General features: G+C 55.2%; 1 protein-coding gene across 4 annotated transcripts in view; it reads right to left on the bottom strand.

Annotated features, from left to right (window-relative positions):
- Positions 1-8,600: 8,600 nt before the first annotated feature.
- Positions 8,601-18,191, bottom strand: part of LOC142908062 (abnormal spindle-like microcephaly-associated protein homolog) — a 16,743-nt gene continuing 7,152 nt past the window's right edge. For 3 of the 4 annotated variants that reach the window (XM_076058230.1, XM_076058229.1, XM_076058231.1), the window contains exon 3: positions 12,968-15,038. In XM_076058230.1, the coding sequence (XP_075914345.1) occupies positions 13,860-15,038 (1,179 nt within the window). In that variant the 3' untranslated portion in view covers positions 12,968-13,859. Of the gene's footprint in view, positions 9,072-12,967; positions 15,039-18,191 lie in introns of those variants that run through there. The other variant, XM_076058232.1, reaches the window with a different exon arrangement.

Below are 18,191 nucleotides of genomic sequence, written 5' to 3'. Positions count from 1 at the left end.
CACTCACCAACTCACTCACCAACTCACTCACCAACTCACCAACTCACTCACCAACTCGCTCACCAACTCACTCACCAACTCACCAACTCACTCATCAACTCACTCACCAACTCACTCACCAACTCACTCACTCACCAACTCACTCACTCACCAACTCACTCACCAACTCACTCACTCACCAACTTACTCACCAACTCACTCACCAACTCACTCACCAACTCACTCACCAAATCTCTCACCAACTCACTCACCAACTCGCTCACCAACTCACTCACCAACTCACTCACCAACGCACTCACCAACTCACTCACTCACCAACTCACTCACCAACGCACTCACCAACTCACTCACTCACCAACTCACTCACCAACTCACTCACTCACCAACTCACTCACCAACTCACTCACCAACTCACTCACCAACTCACCAACTCACTCACCAACTCGCTCACCAACTCACTCACCAACTCACTCACCAACTCACTCACCAACTCACTCACCAACTCACTCACCAACTCACTAACTCACTCACTCACTCACCAACTCACTCACTCACCAACTCACTTACCAACTCACTCACCAACTCACCAACTCACTCACCAACTCACTCACCAACTCACTCACCAACTCACTCACCAACACACTCACCAACACACTCACCAACACTCACCAACTCACCAACTCACTCACCAACTCACTCACCAACTCACTCACCAACTCACTCACTCACCAACTCACCCACCCACCAACTCACTCACCAACTCACTCACCAACTCACTCACCAACTCACTCACCAACTCACTCACTCACCAACTCACTCACCAACTCACTCACTCACCAACTTACTCACCAACTCACTCACCAAATCTCTCACCAACTCTCTCACCAACTCACTCACCAACTCGCTCACCAACTCACTCACCAACTCACTCACCAACTCACTCACCAACTCACTCACTCACCAACTCACTCACTCACCAACTCACTCACTCACCAACTCACTCACCAACTCACTCACCAACTCACTCACTCACCAACTCACTCACCAACTCACCAACTCACTCACCAACTCACTCACCAACTCACTCACCAACTCACTCACCAACTCACTCACCAACACACTCACCAACTCACTCACCAACTCACCAACTCACTCACCAACTCACTCACCAACTCACTCACCAACTCACTCACCAACTCACTCACTCACCAACTCACCCACCCACCAACTCACTCACCAACTCACTCACCAACTCACTCACCAACTCACTCACCAACTCACTCACCAACTCACTCACCAACTCACTCACCAACTCACCAACTCACCAAATCACTCACCAACTCACCAAATCACTCACCAACTCACCAAATCACTCACCAACTCACCAAATCACTCACCAACTCACCAAATCACTCACCAACTCACTCACTCACCAACTCACTCACTCACCAACTCACTCACTCACCAACTCACTCACTCACCCACTCACTCACTCACTCACCCACCCACTCACCCACCCACTCACCCACCCACCCACCCACTCACCCACCCACCCACCCACTCACCCACCCACCCACTCCACCCCCCACCCACCCACTCACCCACCCACCCACCCATCCACTCACCCACCCACCCATCCACTCACCCACCCACCCATCGACTCACCCACCCACCCATCCACTCACCCACCCACCCATCCACTCACCCACCCACCCATCCACTCACCCACCCACCCACCCACTCACCCACTCACCCACCCACCCACTCACCCACCCACTCACCCACCCACCCATCCACCCATCCACTCACCCACTCACCCACCCATCCACTCACCCACTCACCCACCCACCCACTCACCCACCCACCCACCCACTCACCCACTCACCCACCCATCCACTCACCCACCCACCCAGCCACTCACCCACCCACCCAGCCACCCACCCAGCCACCCACCCACTCACCCACCCACCCACCCACTCACCCACCCACCCAGCCACCCACCCACTCACCCACCCACCCACTCACCCACCCACCCACCCACTCACCCACCCACCCACCCACTCACTCACCCACCCACCCACCCACCCACTCACCCACCCACCCACCCACCCACTCACCCACCCACCCATCCACTCACCCACCCACCCACCCACCCACTCACCCACCCACCCACCCACCCACCCATCCACTCACCCACCCACCCATCCACTCACCCACCCACCCACCCACTCACCCAGCCACCCACCCAGCCACCCACCCAGCCACCCACCCACCCAGCCACCCACCCACCCAGCCACCCACCCACCCAGCCACCCACCCACCCACCCCACCCACTCACCCACCCACCCACCCACTCACCCACCCACTCACCCACCCACCCACTCACCCACCCACCCACCCACCCACTCACCCACCCACCCACCCACCCACTCACCCACCCACCCACCCACTCACCCACCCACCCACCCACCCACCCACCCACTCACCCACCCACCCATCCACTCACCCACCCACCCATCCACTCACCCACCCACCCACCCACTCACCCACCCACCCACTCACCCACCCACCCACCCATCCACCCATCCACTCACCCACCCACCCATCCACTCACCCACCCACTCACCCACTCACCCACTCACCCACCCATCCACTCACCCACCCACCCATCCACTCACCCACCCACCCACCCACTCACCCACCCACTCACCCACCCACCCAGCCACCCACCCAGCCACCCACCCACTCACCCACCCACCCACCCACTCACCCACCCACCCAGCCACCCACCCACTCACCCAGCCACCCACCCACTCACCCACCCACCCACTCACCCACCCACCCACCCACTCACCCACTCACCCACCCACCCACCCACCCACTCACCCACCCACCCACTCACCCACCCACTCACCCACCCACCCATCCACTCACCCACCCACCCATCCACTCACCCACCCACCCATCCACTCACCCACCCACCCACCCACCCATCCACCCACCCACCCATCCACTCACCCACCCACCCACCCACTCACCCACCCACTCACTCACCCACTCAGCCACCCAGCCACCCACCCAGCCACCCACCCAGCCACCCACCCACTCACCCACCCACTCACCCACCCACCCACCCACTCACCCACCCACCCACCCACTCACCCACCCACCCACCCACCCATCCACTCACCCATCCACTCACCCACCCACCCATCCACCCACCCACCCATCCACTCACCCACCCATCCACTCACCCACCCACCCACTCACCCACCCACCACCCACTCACCCACCCACCACCCACTCACCCACCCACCCACCCACTCACCCACTCACCCACCCACCCACTCACCCACCCACCCACTCACCCACCCACCCACTCACCCACCCACCCACTCACCCACCCACCCACCCACCCACTCACCCACCCACCCACCCACTCACCCACCCACCCACTCACCCACCCACCCACTCACCCACCCACCCACTCACCCACCCACCCACTCACCCACCCACCCACTCACCCACCCACTCACCCACTCACCCACCCACCCATCCACTCACCCACCCACCCACTCACCCACCCACCCACTCACCCACCCACCCACCCACTCACCCACCCACTCACCCACCCATCCATCCACTCACCCACCCACCCACCCATCCACTCACCCACCCACCCATCCACTCACCCACCCACCCACCCACTCACCCACCCACTCACTCACCCACTCACCCACCCACCCAGCCACCCACCCAGCCACCCACCCAGCCACCCACCCAGCCACCCACCCAGCCACCCACCCAGCCACCCACCCAGCCACCCACCCAGCCACCCACCCAACCACCCACTCACCCACCCACTCACCCACCCACCCACCCACCCACTCACCCACCCACCCACCCACCCACCCAACCCACCCACCCATCCACTCACCCACCCACCCATCCACTCACCCACCCACTCACCCACCCACCCACCCATCCACTCACCCACCCACCCACCCACTCACCCACCCACCCACCCACTCACCCACCCACCCACTCACCCACCCACCCACTCACCCACCCACCCACTCACCCACCCACCCACTCACCCCACCCACCCACCCACTCACCCACCCACTCACCCACCCACTCACCCACCCACTCACTCACCCACCCACCCACTCACCCACCCACCCACCCACTCACCCACCCACCCACCCACTCACCCACCCACCCACCCACCCACCCACTCCACCCACCCACCCACTCACCCACCCACCCACCCACCCACCCACCCACTCACCCACCCACTCACCCACCCACTCACCCACCCACCCACCCACTCACCCACCCACCCATCCCACTCCACCCACCCACCCATCCACTCACCCACCCACCCATCCACTCACCCACCCACCCATCCACTCACCCACCCACCACATCCACTCACCCACCCACCCACCCATCCACTCACCCACCCACCCACCCATCCACTCACCCACCCACCCACCCATCCACTCACCCACCCACCCACCCATCCACTCACCCACCCACCCACCCATCCACCCACCCACCCACCCACCCACTCACCCACCCACCCACCCATCCACTCACCCACCCACCCACCCACTCACCCACCCACCCACTCACCCACCCACCCACTCACTCACCCACCCACCCACCCACTCACCCACCCACCCACCCACCCATCCACTCACCCACCCACCCACTCACCCACCCACCACCCACCCACCCACCCACTCCCTCACCCACCCATCCACTCACCCACCCACTCACCCACCCACTCACCCACCCACCCACTCACCCACCCACCCATCCACTCACCCACCCACCCCATCCACTCACCCACCCACCCATCCACTCACCCACCCACCCATCCACTCACCCACCCACCCATCCACTCACCCACCCACCCATCCACTCACCCACCCACCCATCCACTCACCCACCCACCCACCCACCCACTCACCCACCCACCCACCCATCCACTCACCCACCCACCCATCCACTCCACCCACCCACCCACCCATCCACTCACCCACCCACCCACCCATCCACTCACCCACCCACCCACCCACCCACCCATCCACTCACCCACCCACCCACTCACCCATCCACCCACCCACTCACCCACCCACCCACCCATCCACTCACCCACCCACCCACCCATCCACTCACCCACCCACCCACCCATCCACTCACCCACCCACCCACCCACTCATCCACCCACCCACCCACTCCACCATCTACCCACCCACTCACCCACCCACCCACCCACCCATCCACCCATCACCCACCCACTCACTCACCCACCCACTCACCCACCCACCCACCCACCCACTCACCCACCCATCCACCCACCCACTCCACCCACCCACTCACCCACCCAACCACTCACCCACCCACCCACCCACTCACCCCACCCACCCACTCACCCACCCACCCACTCACCCACCCACTCCACCCACACACTCACCCACCCACCCTCCCACTCACCACCCACCCACTCACCCACCCCCCACTCACTCACCCACCCACTCACCCACCCACTCACCCACCCACTCACCCACCCACCCACTCACCCACCCACTCACCCACCCACTCACCCACCCACTCACCCACCCACCCCATCCACTCACCCACCCACCCATCCACTCACCCACCCACCCATCCACTCACCCACCCACCCATCCACTCACCCACCCACCCATCCACTCACCCACCCACCCATCCACTCACCCACCACACCATCCACTCACCCACCCACCCACCCACCCACTCCCCCACCCACCCACCCATCCACTCACCCACCCACCCACCCATCCACTCACCCACCCACCCACCCATCCACTCACCCACCCACCCACCCATCCACTCACCCACGCCACCCACCCATCCAACTCACCACCCACCCATCCACTCACCCACCCACCCACTCATCCACCCACCCACCCACTCACCCATCCACCCCACTCTACCACCCACCCCACCCATCCACTCACCCACCCACCCATCCACTCACCCACCCAACCACCCATCCACTCACCCACCCACCCACCCACTCATCCACCCACCCACACACCCACCCACCCACTCACCCCACCCTCACCCACTCACCCACCCACCCACTCACCCACCCACTCACCCACCCACTCACCACCACCCCTCACCACCCACCCACCCCACTCACCCACCCACCCACTCACCCCCCACCCACTCACCCACCCACCCACCCACCCACTCACCCACTCACCCACCCATCCACCCACCCATCCACCCACCCACCCACCCACTCACCCACCCACTCACCCACTCACTCACCCACCCACTCACCCACCCACTCACCCACTCACCCACCCACCCACTCACCCACCCATCCACTCACTCACCCACCCACTCACCCACCCACCCACTCACCCACCCATCCACCCACCCACCCACTCACCCACTCACCCACCCACCCACTCACCCACCCACCCACTCACCCACCCACCCACCCACTCACCCACCCACCCACTCACCCACCCACCCACCCACCCACCCACTCACCCACACCACCCACCCACCCACTCACCACCCACTCACCCACCCACCCACCCACTCACCCACCCACCCACCCACTCACCCACCCACTCACCCATCCACTCACTCACCCACCCACTCACTCACCCACCCACTCACCCACCCACCCACCCACTCACCCACTCACCCACTCACCCACCCACCCACCCACTCACCCACTCACCCACCCACCCACCCACTCACCCACTCACTCACCCACCCACCCACCCACTCACCCACCCACCCACCCACTCACCCACCCACCCACCCACTCACCCACCCACCCACTCACCCACCCACCCACTCACCCACCCACCCACTCACCCACCCACCCACTCACCCACCCACCCACCCACTCACCCACCCACTCACCCACCCACTCACCCACCCACCCACCCACCCACCCACCCACCCACCCACTCACCCACCCACCCACTCACCCACCCACCCACCCACCCACTCACCCACCCACCCACTCACCCACCCACCCACTCACCCACCCACCCACTCACCCACCCACCCACCCACCCACCCACCAACCCACCCACCCACTCACCCACCCACTCACCCACCCACCCACCCACTCACCCACCCACCCACTCACCCACCCACCCACCCACTCACCCACCCACCCACCCACTCACCCACCCACTCACCCACCCACCCACTCACCCACCCACCCACTCACCCACCCACCCACCCACTCACCCACCCCACCCACCCACTCACCCACCCAACCACCCACTCACCCACCCACCCACTCACCCACCCACCCACCCACTCACCCACCCACCCACCCACTCACCTACCCACTCACCCACCCACCCACTCACCCACCCACCCACTCACTCACCCACCCACTCACTCACCCACCCACCCACCCACTCACCCACCCACCCACCCACCCACTCACCCACCCACTCACCCACCCACCCACCCACCCACCCACCCACTCACTCACCCACCCACTCACCCACCCACCCACCCACTCACCCACCCCACCCACCCACTCACCCACCCACCCACCCACTCACCCACCCACCCACCCACTCACCCACCCACCCACTCACCTACCCACTCACCCACCCACCCACTCACCTACCCACTCACCCACCCACCCACCCACTCACCCACCCACCCACCCACTCACCCACCCACCCACCCACTCACCCACCCACCCACCCACTCACCCACCCACCCACCCACTCACCCACCCACTCACCCACCCACCCACTCACCCACCCACCCACTCACCCACCCACCCACCCACCCACCCACTCACCCACCCACCAACCCACCCACCCACTCACCCACCCACTCACCCACCCACCCACCCACTCACCCACCCACCCACTCACCCACCCACCCACCCACTCACCCACCCACCCACCCACTCACCCACCCACCCACCCACTCACCCACCCACCCACCCACTCACCCACCCACCCACCCACTCACCCACCCACTCACCCACCCACCCACTCACCCACCCACCCACTCACCCACCCATCCACTCACTCACCCACCCACTCACTCACCCACCCACTCACTCACCCACCCACCCACCCACTCACCCCACCCACCCACCCACCCACTCACCCACCCACTCACCACCCACCCACTCACCCACCCACCCACTCACCCACCCACCCACTCACCCACTCACCCACCCACCCACCCACCCACCCACCCACCCACCCACTCACTCACCCACCCACTCACCCACCCACCCACCCACCCACTCACCCACCCACTCACCCACTCACCCACTCACCCACCCACCCACCCACTCACCCACCCCACCCACCCACTCACCCACCCACCCACCCACTCACCCACCCACCCATCCACTCACCCACTCACCCACCCACCCACCCACTCACCCACCCACCCACCCACTCACCCACTCACCCACCCACCCACCCACTCACCCACCCACCCACCCACTCACCCACCCACCCACCCACTCACCCACCCACCCACCCACTCACCCACCCACCCACCCACTCACCCACCCACCCACCTGTCCACGGAGCTCCTCCCCTCTCCTCTCTCCGGAAGTTGCACCAGAGTGGGCGGGGCAAGGCTCACGCCCCTCCCATTCCTGCCCCTCCCCCTCTCTTTGACAGAGCCCCGCCCCCCGACGCAGCTCACTCCCATTGCAGGGGCTGCTGGGGGGCTCTGGGGGGGTTGAGGGGAGGGGCTTTGGGGGCGTTGAGGGGAGGGGCTTTGGGGGCGTTGAGGGGAGGGGCTTTGGGGGCGTTGAGGGGAGGGGCTTTGAGGGAAGGGGCTTTGAGGGGAGGGGCTTTGGGGGCTTTGAGGGAAGGGGCTTTGAGGGGAGGGGCTTTGGGGGCTTTGAGGGGAGGGGCTTTGAGGGAAGGGGCTTTGAGGGGAGGGGCTTTGGGGGCGTTGAGGGGAGGGGCTATGGGGGGAGGGGCTTTGCAGAGGAGGCGGTGGAGCGAGTGGAGCTGGGAGCTGGCATGGGGAGCTCCCAGCAGATCCTGCACCCTCACAGAGAGATCACACAGATCACACAGATCAGAGAGATCACAGAGATCACACAGAGATCACACAGATTACACAGAGATTACACAGAGATCACACAGATCACACAGATTACACAGAGATCACACAGAGATCACACAGAGATAGATTACACAGAGATATATCACACAGAGATAGATTACAGAGATCACAGAGAGATCACACAGATAGATTACAGAGATCACACAGAGATCACACAGATAGATTACAGAGATCACACAGATAGATTACAGAGATTACAGAGAGATCACACAGATAGATTACAGAGATCACACAGAGATCACAGAAATAGATTACAGAGATTACAGAGAGATCACACAGATAGATTACAGAGATCACACAGAGATCACAGAGATAGATTACAGAGATTACAGAGAGATCACAAAGATAGATTACAGAGATCACACAGAGATCACAGAGATAGATTACAGAGATTACAGAGAGATCACACAGATAGATCACAGAGATCACAGAGATAGATTACAGAGATTACAGAGAGATCACACAGATAGATTACAGAGATCACACAGAGATCACAGAGGTAGATTACAGATATTACAGAGAGATCACACAGATAGATTACAGAGATCACACAGAGATCACAGAGGTAGATTACAGATATTACAGAGAGATCACACAGATAGATTACAGAGATTACACAGAGATCACACAGAGAGATCACACAGAGATCACAGAGATTACAGAGATAGATCACACAGAGATCACAGAGATAGATTACACAGAGATCACAGAGATTACAGAGATATATCACAGAGATTGATCACAGAGATTACAGAGATAGATCACAGAGAGATTACACACAGATAGATTACAGAGATTACAGAGATAGATTACAGGGAGATCACATAGAGATCACAGAGAGAGACCACAGAGAGAGATCACAGAGAGAGATCACAGAGAGATCATAGAGATAGATCACAGAGAGATAGATTACAGAGATTACAGAGATAGATTACAGGGAGATTACACAGAGATAGATTACAGAGAGAATACAGAGATAGATTACACAGAGAGATCACAGAGAGAGATCACAGAGATAGATCACAGAGATCGATTACAGAGAGAGATTACAGAGAGAGATCACAGAGAGAGATCACAGAGAGAGATCATAGAGATAGATCACAGAGATAGATCACAGAGATAGATCATAGAGATCACAGTGATAGATCACAGAGATAGATCAAAGAGATAGATCACAGAGACATTACAGATAGATTACAGAGATAGATCACAGAGATAGATCACAGAGAGATCACGCAGATAGATTACAGATATAGATCACAGATAGATTACAGATATAGATCACAGAGAGATCACGCAGAGAGATCACAGAGAGATCACAGAGAGATCACAGAGAGTATCTGTGTGTGTCTCTGTGAGTGTCTCTGTGAGTGTCTCTGTGTCTCTGTGAGTGTCTCTGTGAGTGTCTCTGTGAGTGTCTCTCTGAGTGTCTCTCTGAGTGTCTCTCTGAGTGTCTCTGTGAGTGTCTCTGTGAGTGTCTCTGTGAGTGTCTCTCTGAGTGTGTCTCTGTGAGTGTGTCTCTGTGAGTGTCTCTGTGAGTGTCTCTGTGAGTGTCTCTGTGAGTGTCTCTGTGAGTGTCTCTGTGTCTCTGTGAGTGTCTCTGTGAGTGTCTCTGTGAGTGTCTCTGTGTCTCTCTAAGTGTGTCCGTGTCCCTGCCTACCCGCCTGGCAGTCTGCGAGCCCCTACACAGAGCCGCCAGGAGGCAGCAGCTCCTACTGAAGAGTGACCCCGTGGGGTCAGACAGTCGTGACACCAGCAGTGTGTGGAGGAGGAGGAGCGTCTCTGTGTCTCTCAGTGTCTCTCTGTGTCTCTCTGTGTCTCTCTGTGTGTCTCTGTGTGTCTCTGTGTGTCTCTGTGTGTCTCTGTGTGTCTCTGTGTCTCTCTGTGTGTGTCTCTGTGTCTCTCTGTGTCTCTCTGTGTCTCTCTGTGTGTCTCTGTGTGTCTCTGTGTGTCTCTGTGTCTCTGTGTGTCTCTGTGTCTCTCTGTGTCTCTGTGAGTGTCTCTGTGAGTGTCTCTGTGAGTGTCTCTCTGTGTGAGTGTCTCTGTGAGTGTCTCTGTGTCTCTGTGAGTGTCTCTGTGTCTCTGTGAGTGTCTCTGTGAGTGTCTCTGTGTCTCTGTGAGTGTCTCTGTGAGTGTCTCTCTGTGTGTGTGTCTCTGTGTCTCTGTGAGTGTCTCTCTCTGTGAGTATCTCTGTGATTGTCTCTGTGAGTGTCTCTGTGTCTCTGTGAGTGTCTCTGTGAGTGTCTCTGTGAGTGTCTCTGTGAGTGTCTCTGTGAGTGTCTCTCTGTGTGTGTGTCTCTGTGAGTGTCTCGGTGTGTGTCTCGGTGTGTGTCTCTGTGAGTGTCTCTGTGAGTGTCTCTGTGTGTGTCTCTGTGTGTGTCTCTGTGAGTGTCTCTGTGTCTCTGTGAGTGTCTCTGTGAGTGTCTCTGTGAGTGTCTCTGTGTCTCTGTGAGTGTCTCTGTGAGTGTCTCTGTGAGTGTCTCTCTGTGAGTGTCTCTCTGAGTGTGTCTCTCTGAGTGTCTCTGTGAGTGTCTCTGTGTCTCTGTGAGTGTCACTGTGTCTCTGTGAGTGTCTCTGTGAGTGTCTCTGTGAGTGTCTCTGTGAGTGTCTCTGTGAGTGTCTCTGTGAGTGTCTCTGTGTGAGTGTCTCTGTGTCTCTGTGAGTGTCTCTGTGTGAGTGTCTCTGTGAGTGTCTCTGTGAGTCTCTGTGAGTGTCTCTGTGAGTGTCTCTGTGAGTGTCTCTGTGAGTGTCTCTGTGAGTGTCTCTGAGAGTGTCTCTGAGAGTGTCTCTGAGAGTGTCTCTGTGTCTCTGTGTCTCTCTGTGTCTCTCTGAGTGTGTCTCTCTGTGAGTGTCTCTGTGAGTGTCTCTGTGAGTGTCTCTGTGAGTGTCTCTGTGTCTCTGAGTGTCTCTGTGAGTGTCTCTGTGAGTGTCTCTGTGAGTGTCTCTGTGAGTGTCTCTGTGTCTCTGTGAGTGTCTCTGTGTGTGTCTCTGTGAGTGTCTCTGTGAGTGTCTCTGTGAGTGTCTCTGTGTGTGTCTCTGTGAGTGTCTCTGTGAGTGTCTCTGTGAGTGTCTCTGTGAGTGTCTCTGTGAGTGTCTCTGTGAGTGTCTCTCTGAGTGTCTCTGTGAGTGTCTCTGTGAGTGTCTCTGTGAGTGTCTCTGTGAGTGTCTCTGTGAGTGTCTCTGTGAGTGTCTCTGTGAGTGTCTCTGTGTCTCTGTGAGTGTCTCTGTGAGTGTCTCTGTGAGTGTCTCTGTGAGTGTCTCTCTGAGTGTGTCTCTGTGAGTGTCTCTCTGAGTGTGTCCGTGTCTCCTCCTACCCGCCTGGAGCTCTGCGAGCCCCTACAGAGGGCCGCCAGGAGGCAGCAGCTCCTACTGAAGAGTGACCCCGTGGGGTCAGACAGTCGTGACACCAGCAGTGTGTGGAGGAGGAGGAGTGTCTCTGTGTCTCTGTGAGTGTCTCTGTGTCTCTGTGTGTGTGTGTCTCTGTGTCTGTGTGAGTGTGTGTGTGAGTGTCTCTGTGAGTGTCTCTGTGTCTCTGTGTGTCTCTGTGAGTGTCTCTGTGAGTGTCTCTGTGAGTGTCTCTGTGAGTGTCTCTGTGAGTGTCTCTGTGAGTGTCTCTGTGAGTGTCTCTGTGTCTCTGTGAGTGTCTCTCTGTGAGTGTCTCCTCCTACCCGCCTGGAGCTCTGCGAGCCCCTACAGAGGGCCGCCAGGAGGCAGCAGCTCCTACTGAAGAGTGACCCCGTGGGGTCAGACAGTCGTGACACCAGCAGTGTGTGGAGGAGGAGGAGGAGCGTCTCTGTGTCTCTCTGTGTCTCTCAGTGTCTCTCTGTGTCTCTCTGTGAGTGTCTCTGTGAGTGTCTCTGTGTGTGTCTCTGTGAGTGTCTCTGTGTCTCTCTGTGAGTGTGTGTCTCTGTGTCTCTCTGTGTCTCTGTGAGTCTCTGTGAGTGTCTCTGTGTCTCTGTGTCTCTGTGAGTGTCTCTGTGAGTGTCTCTGTGAGTCTGTGAGTGTCTCTGTGAGTGTCTCTGTGAGTGTCTCTGTGAGTGTCTCTGTGAGTGTCTCTGTGTCTCTCTGTGTCTCTGTGTGTCTCTGTGAGTGTCTCTGTGAGTGTCTCTGTGTCTCTGTGAGTGTCTCTGTGAGTGTCTCTGTGTGTCTCTGTGTGTGTCCCTGCCTACCCGCCTGGAGCTCTGCGAGCCCCTACAGAGGGCCGCCAGGAGGCAGCAGCTCCTACTGAAGAGTGACCCCGTGGGGTCAGACAGTCGTGACACCAGCAGTGTGTGGAGGAGGAGAAGTGTCTCTGTGTCTCTGTGAGTGTCTCTGTGTCTCTGTGAGTGTCTCTGTGTCTCTCTGTGTCTCTGTGAGTGTCTCTGTGTCTCTGTGTCTCTGTGAGTGTCTCTGTGTCTCTCTGTGTCTCTGTGAGTGTCTCTGTGTCTCTGTGTCTCTGTGTGAGTGTCTCTGTGAGTGTCTCTGTGAGTGTCTCTGTGTCTCTGTGTGTGTCTCTGAGTGTCTCTGTGAGTGTCTCTGTGTCTCTGTGTGTCTCTGAGTGTGTCCGTGTCTCCTCCTACCCGCCTGGCAGTCTGCGAGCCCCTGCAGAGGGCCGCCAGGAGGCAGCAGCTCCTACTGAAGAGTGACCCCGTGGGGTCAGACAGTCGTGACACCAGCAGTGTGTGGAGGAGGAGGAGGAGCGTCTCTGTGTCTCTCTGTGTCTCTCAGTGTCTCTCTGTGTCTCTCTGTGAGTGTCTCTGTGAGTGTCTCTGTGTGTGTCTCTGTGAGTGTCTCTGTGTCTCTCTGTGAGTGTGTGTCTCTGTGTCTCTCTGTGTCTCTGTGAGTCTCTGTGAGTGTCTCTGTGTCTCTGTGTCTCTGTGAGTGTCTCTGTGAGTGTCTCTGTGAGTCTGTGAGTGTCTCTGTGAGTGTCTCTGTGAGTGTCTCTGTGAGTGTCTCTGTGAGTGTCTCTGTGTCTCTCTGTGTCTCTGTGTGTCTCTGTGAGTGTCTCTGTGAGTGTCTCTGTGTCTCTGTGAGTGTCTCTGTGAGTGTCTCTGTGTGTCTCTGTGTGTGTCCCTGCCTACCCGCCTGGAGCTCTGCGAGCCCCTACAGAGGGCCGCCAGGAGGCAGCAGCTCCTACTGAAGAGTGACCCCGTGGGGTCAGACAGTCGTGACACCAGCAGTGTGTGGAGGAGGAGAAGTGTCTCTGTGTCTCTGTGAGTGTCTCTGTGTCTCTGTGAGTGTCTCTGTGTCTCTCTGTGTCTCTGTGAGTGTCTCTGTGTCTCTGTGTCTCTGTGAGTGTCTCTGTGTCTCTCTGTGTCTCTGTGAGTGTCTCTGTGTCTCTGTGTCTCTGTGTGAGTGTCTCTGTGAGTGTCTCTGTGAGTGTCTCTGTGTCTCTGTGTGTGTCTCTGAGTGTCTCTGTGAGTGTCTCTGTGTCTCTGTGTGTCTCTGAGTGTGTCCGTGTCTCCTCCTACCCGCCTGGCAGTCTGCGAGCCCCTGCAGAGGGCCGCCAGGAGGCAGCAGCTCCTACTGAAGAGTGACCCCGTGGGGTCAGACAGTCGTGACACCAGCAGTGTGTGGAGGAGGAGGAGCGTCTCTGTGTCTCTCTGTGTCTCTCTGTGTCTCTCTGTGTCTCTCTGTGTCTCTCTGTGTGTCTCTGTGTGTCTCTGTGTGTCTCTGTGTGTCTCTGTGTGTCTCTGTGAGTGTCTCTGTGTCTCTCTGAGTGTGTCCGTGTCTCTGCCTACCCGCCTGGAGCTCTGCGAGCCCCTGCACACTGCCGCCAGGAGGCAGCAGCTCCTACTGAAGAGTGACCCCGTGGGGTCAGACAGTCGTGACACCAGCAGTGTGTGGAGGAGGAGCGCCGGCCAGCGAGGGTCTGCCCGCACCGCCGGTGCCGTCACCTCGTACTGACCACCGAGAAGCACACACAGACACATACACACACACACACAGAGCACACACACAGACACATACACACATTTATATATATATACACACACACATACACACACGTTTATACACACACACATACAGCACACACACGTTTATATATATACACACACACAGAGCACACACAGTTATACACACATTTATATACACACACACACACACAGAGCACACACACACACTTATATATACACACACACATACAGCACACACACACAGAGCACACATTTATACACACACACATACACACACATTTATATACACACACACAGAGCACACACACATTTATATATATACACACACACACAGAGCACACACTTATATATACACACACACACACAGCACACACACACGTTTATACACACACACACACACACAGAACACGTTTATACACACACACAGAGCACACACACACACACAGCACACACTTATATATACACACACACACACAGCACACACACACAGAGCACACGTTTATACACACACACACACACACATTTATACACACACACAGAGCACACACACACAGCACACACACTTATATATACACACACACACACACACGTTTATATACACACACACACATTTATATACACACACAGAGCACACACTTATATATATACACACACACACAGAGCACACGTTTATACACACACACACACACACATTTATATACACACACAGCACACACACACACATTTATATATACACACACACACAGCACACATTTATATACTTATATACACACACACACACACGTTTATACACACACACACATTTATATATATATACACACACACACATTTATATATATACACACACACACACATTTATATATATACACACACACACACATTTATACACACACACACACAGCACACACACATTTATATACACACACACACACACAGCACACACACATTTATATACACACACAGCACACACACATTTATACACACACACACACAGAGCACACACGTTTATATATATACACACACAGCACACACGTTTATATATACACACACACACATTTATATATATACACACACACACACACGTTTATACACACACACACATTTATACACACACACACGTTTATACACACACACACACACAGAACACACACATTTATACACACACACACACATTTATACACACACACAGCACACATTTATACACACACACACACACAGCACACATTTATACACACACACAGCACACAGCACACACATTTATACACACACACACACAGCACACAGCACACAGATTTATACACACACACACACACATTTATACACACACACACACAGCACACACATTTATACACACACACACACACAGCACACACATTTATACACACACACACAGCACACACACATTTATACACACACACACAGCACACAGCACACACATTTACACACACACACAGCACACACACACATTTATACACACACACACACACAGCACACACATTTATACACACACACACAGCACACACACATTTATACACACACACACACAGCACACACACACACATTTATATACACACACACACACACAGCACACACACACACATTTATACACACACACACACACACAGCACACACATTTATACACACACACACACACAGCACACACACATTTATACACACACACACACACAGCACACACACATTTATACACACACACACACAGCACACACACACACATTTATATACACACACACACAGCACACACACACACATTTATACACACACACACACATTTATACACACACACACACAGCACACACACATTTATACACACACACAGCACACACACACACACATTTATACACACACACACAGCACACACACAGCACACACACACAGCACACACGTTTATATATACACACACACAGCACACACACACACATATACTTTTATATACACACACACACGTTTATATATACACACACACACACAGCACACACACATTTATACACACACACACACATATACGTGTATATACACACACACACACATTTATACACACACACACAGCACACACGTTTATATATACACACACACACACATTTATATACTTTTATATACTTATATACACACACACACAGCACACGTTTATACACACACACACACACAGCACACACACGTTTATATATACACACACACACAGCACACACACACGTTTATATACTTATATACACACTTTTATATACACTTATATATACACTTATATACACACACACGTTTATATACACACTTTTACAAACTTATACACACTTATATACACTTTTATATATATACACACATTTATACACTTATACACACTTATATACACACACACACTTATATATACACACACACACGTTTATATACTTATATACACATTTATATACACATATACACACACTTATATACACACACACATACGTTTATACACTTATATACACACACACACGTTTATATATACACACACACACAGCACACACACACATACATTTATATACACACACACACACTTATATACACACACACACACACGTTTATACACACACTTATATACACACACACGTTTATATATACACACACACACAGCACACACACACTTATATACACACACACACACACACTTATATACACACATATACACTTTTATATATACACACACTTATATACACACACACTTTTATATACACACACACACATTTATACACACACACACACACAGCACACACACACACACGTTTATATATACACACACACACACAGCACACACAAACACACTTATATACACACTTATATATATACACACACACTTATATACACACACATACATTTATACACACACACACGTTTATACACACACTTATATACACTTATACACACTTATATATACACTTATATACACACACACACGTTTATACACTTATATACTTATACACAATTATATACACATTTATATACATTTATATACACACACACGTTTATATATTCATATATACACATTTATATACTTATATACACATTTATATACACATATACACACTTATATACACACGTTTATATACACACATTCATATACACACACACACATTTATATACACACACATG

Source organism: Petromyzon marinus (genome assembly GCF_048934315.1).
Source record: "Petromyzon marinus isolate PM22_M1 ecotype Great Lakes invasive population chromosome 68 unlocalized genomic scaffold, UKy_Petmar_22M1.pri1.0 chr68_unloc.2, whole genome shotgun sequence".
Classification (NCBI taxonomy): Eukaryota; Metazoa; Chordata; class Hyperoartia; order Petromyzontiformes; family Petromyzontidae; genus Petromyzon; species Petromyzon marinus.
Note: the sequence above shows the minus strand (reverse complement) of the source record. Positions and strands in the feature narration are given on the sequence as shown.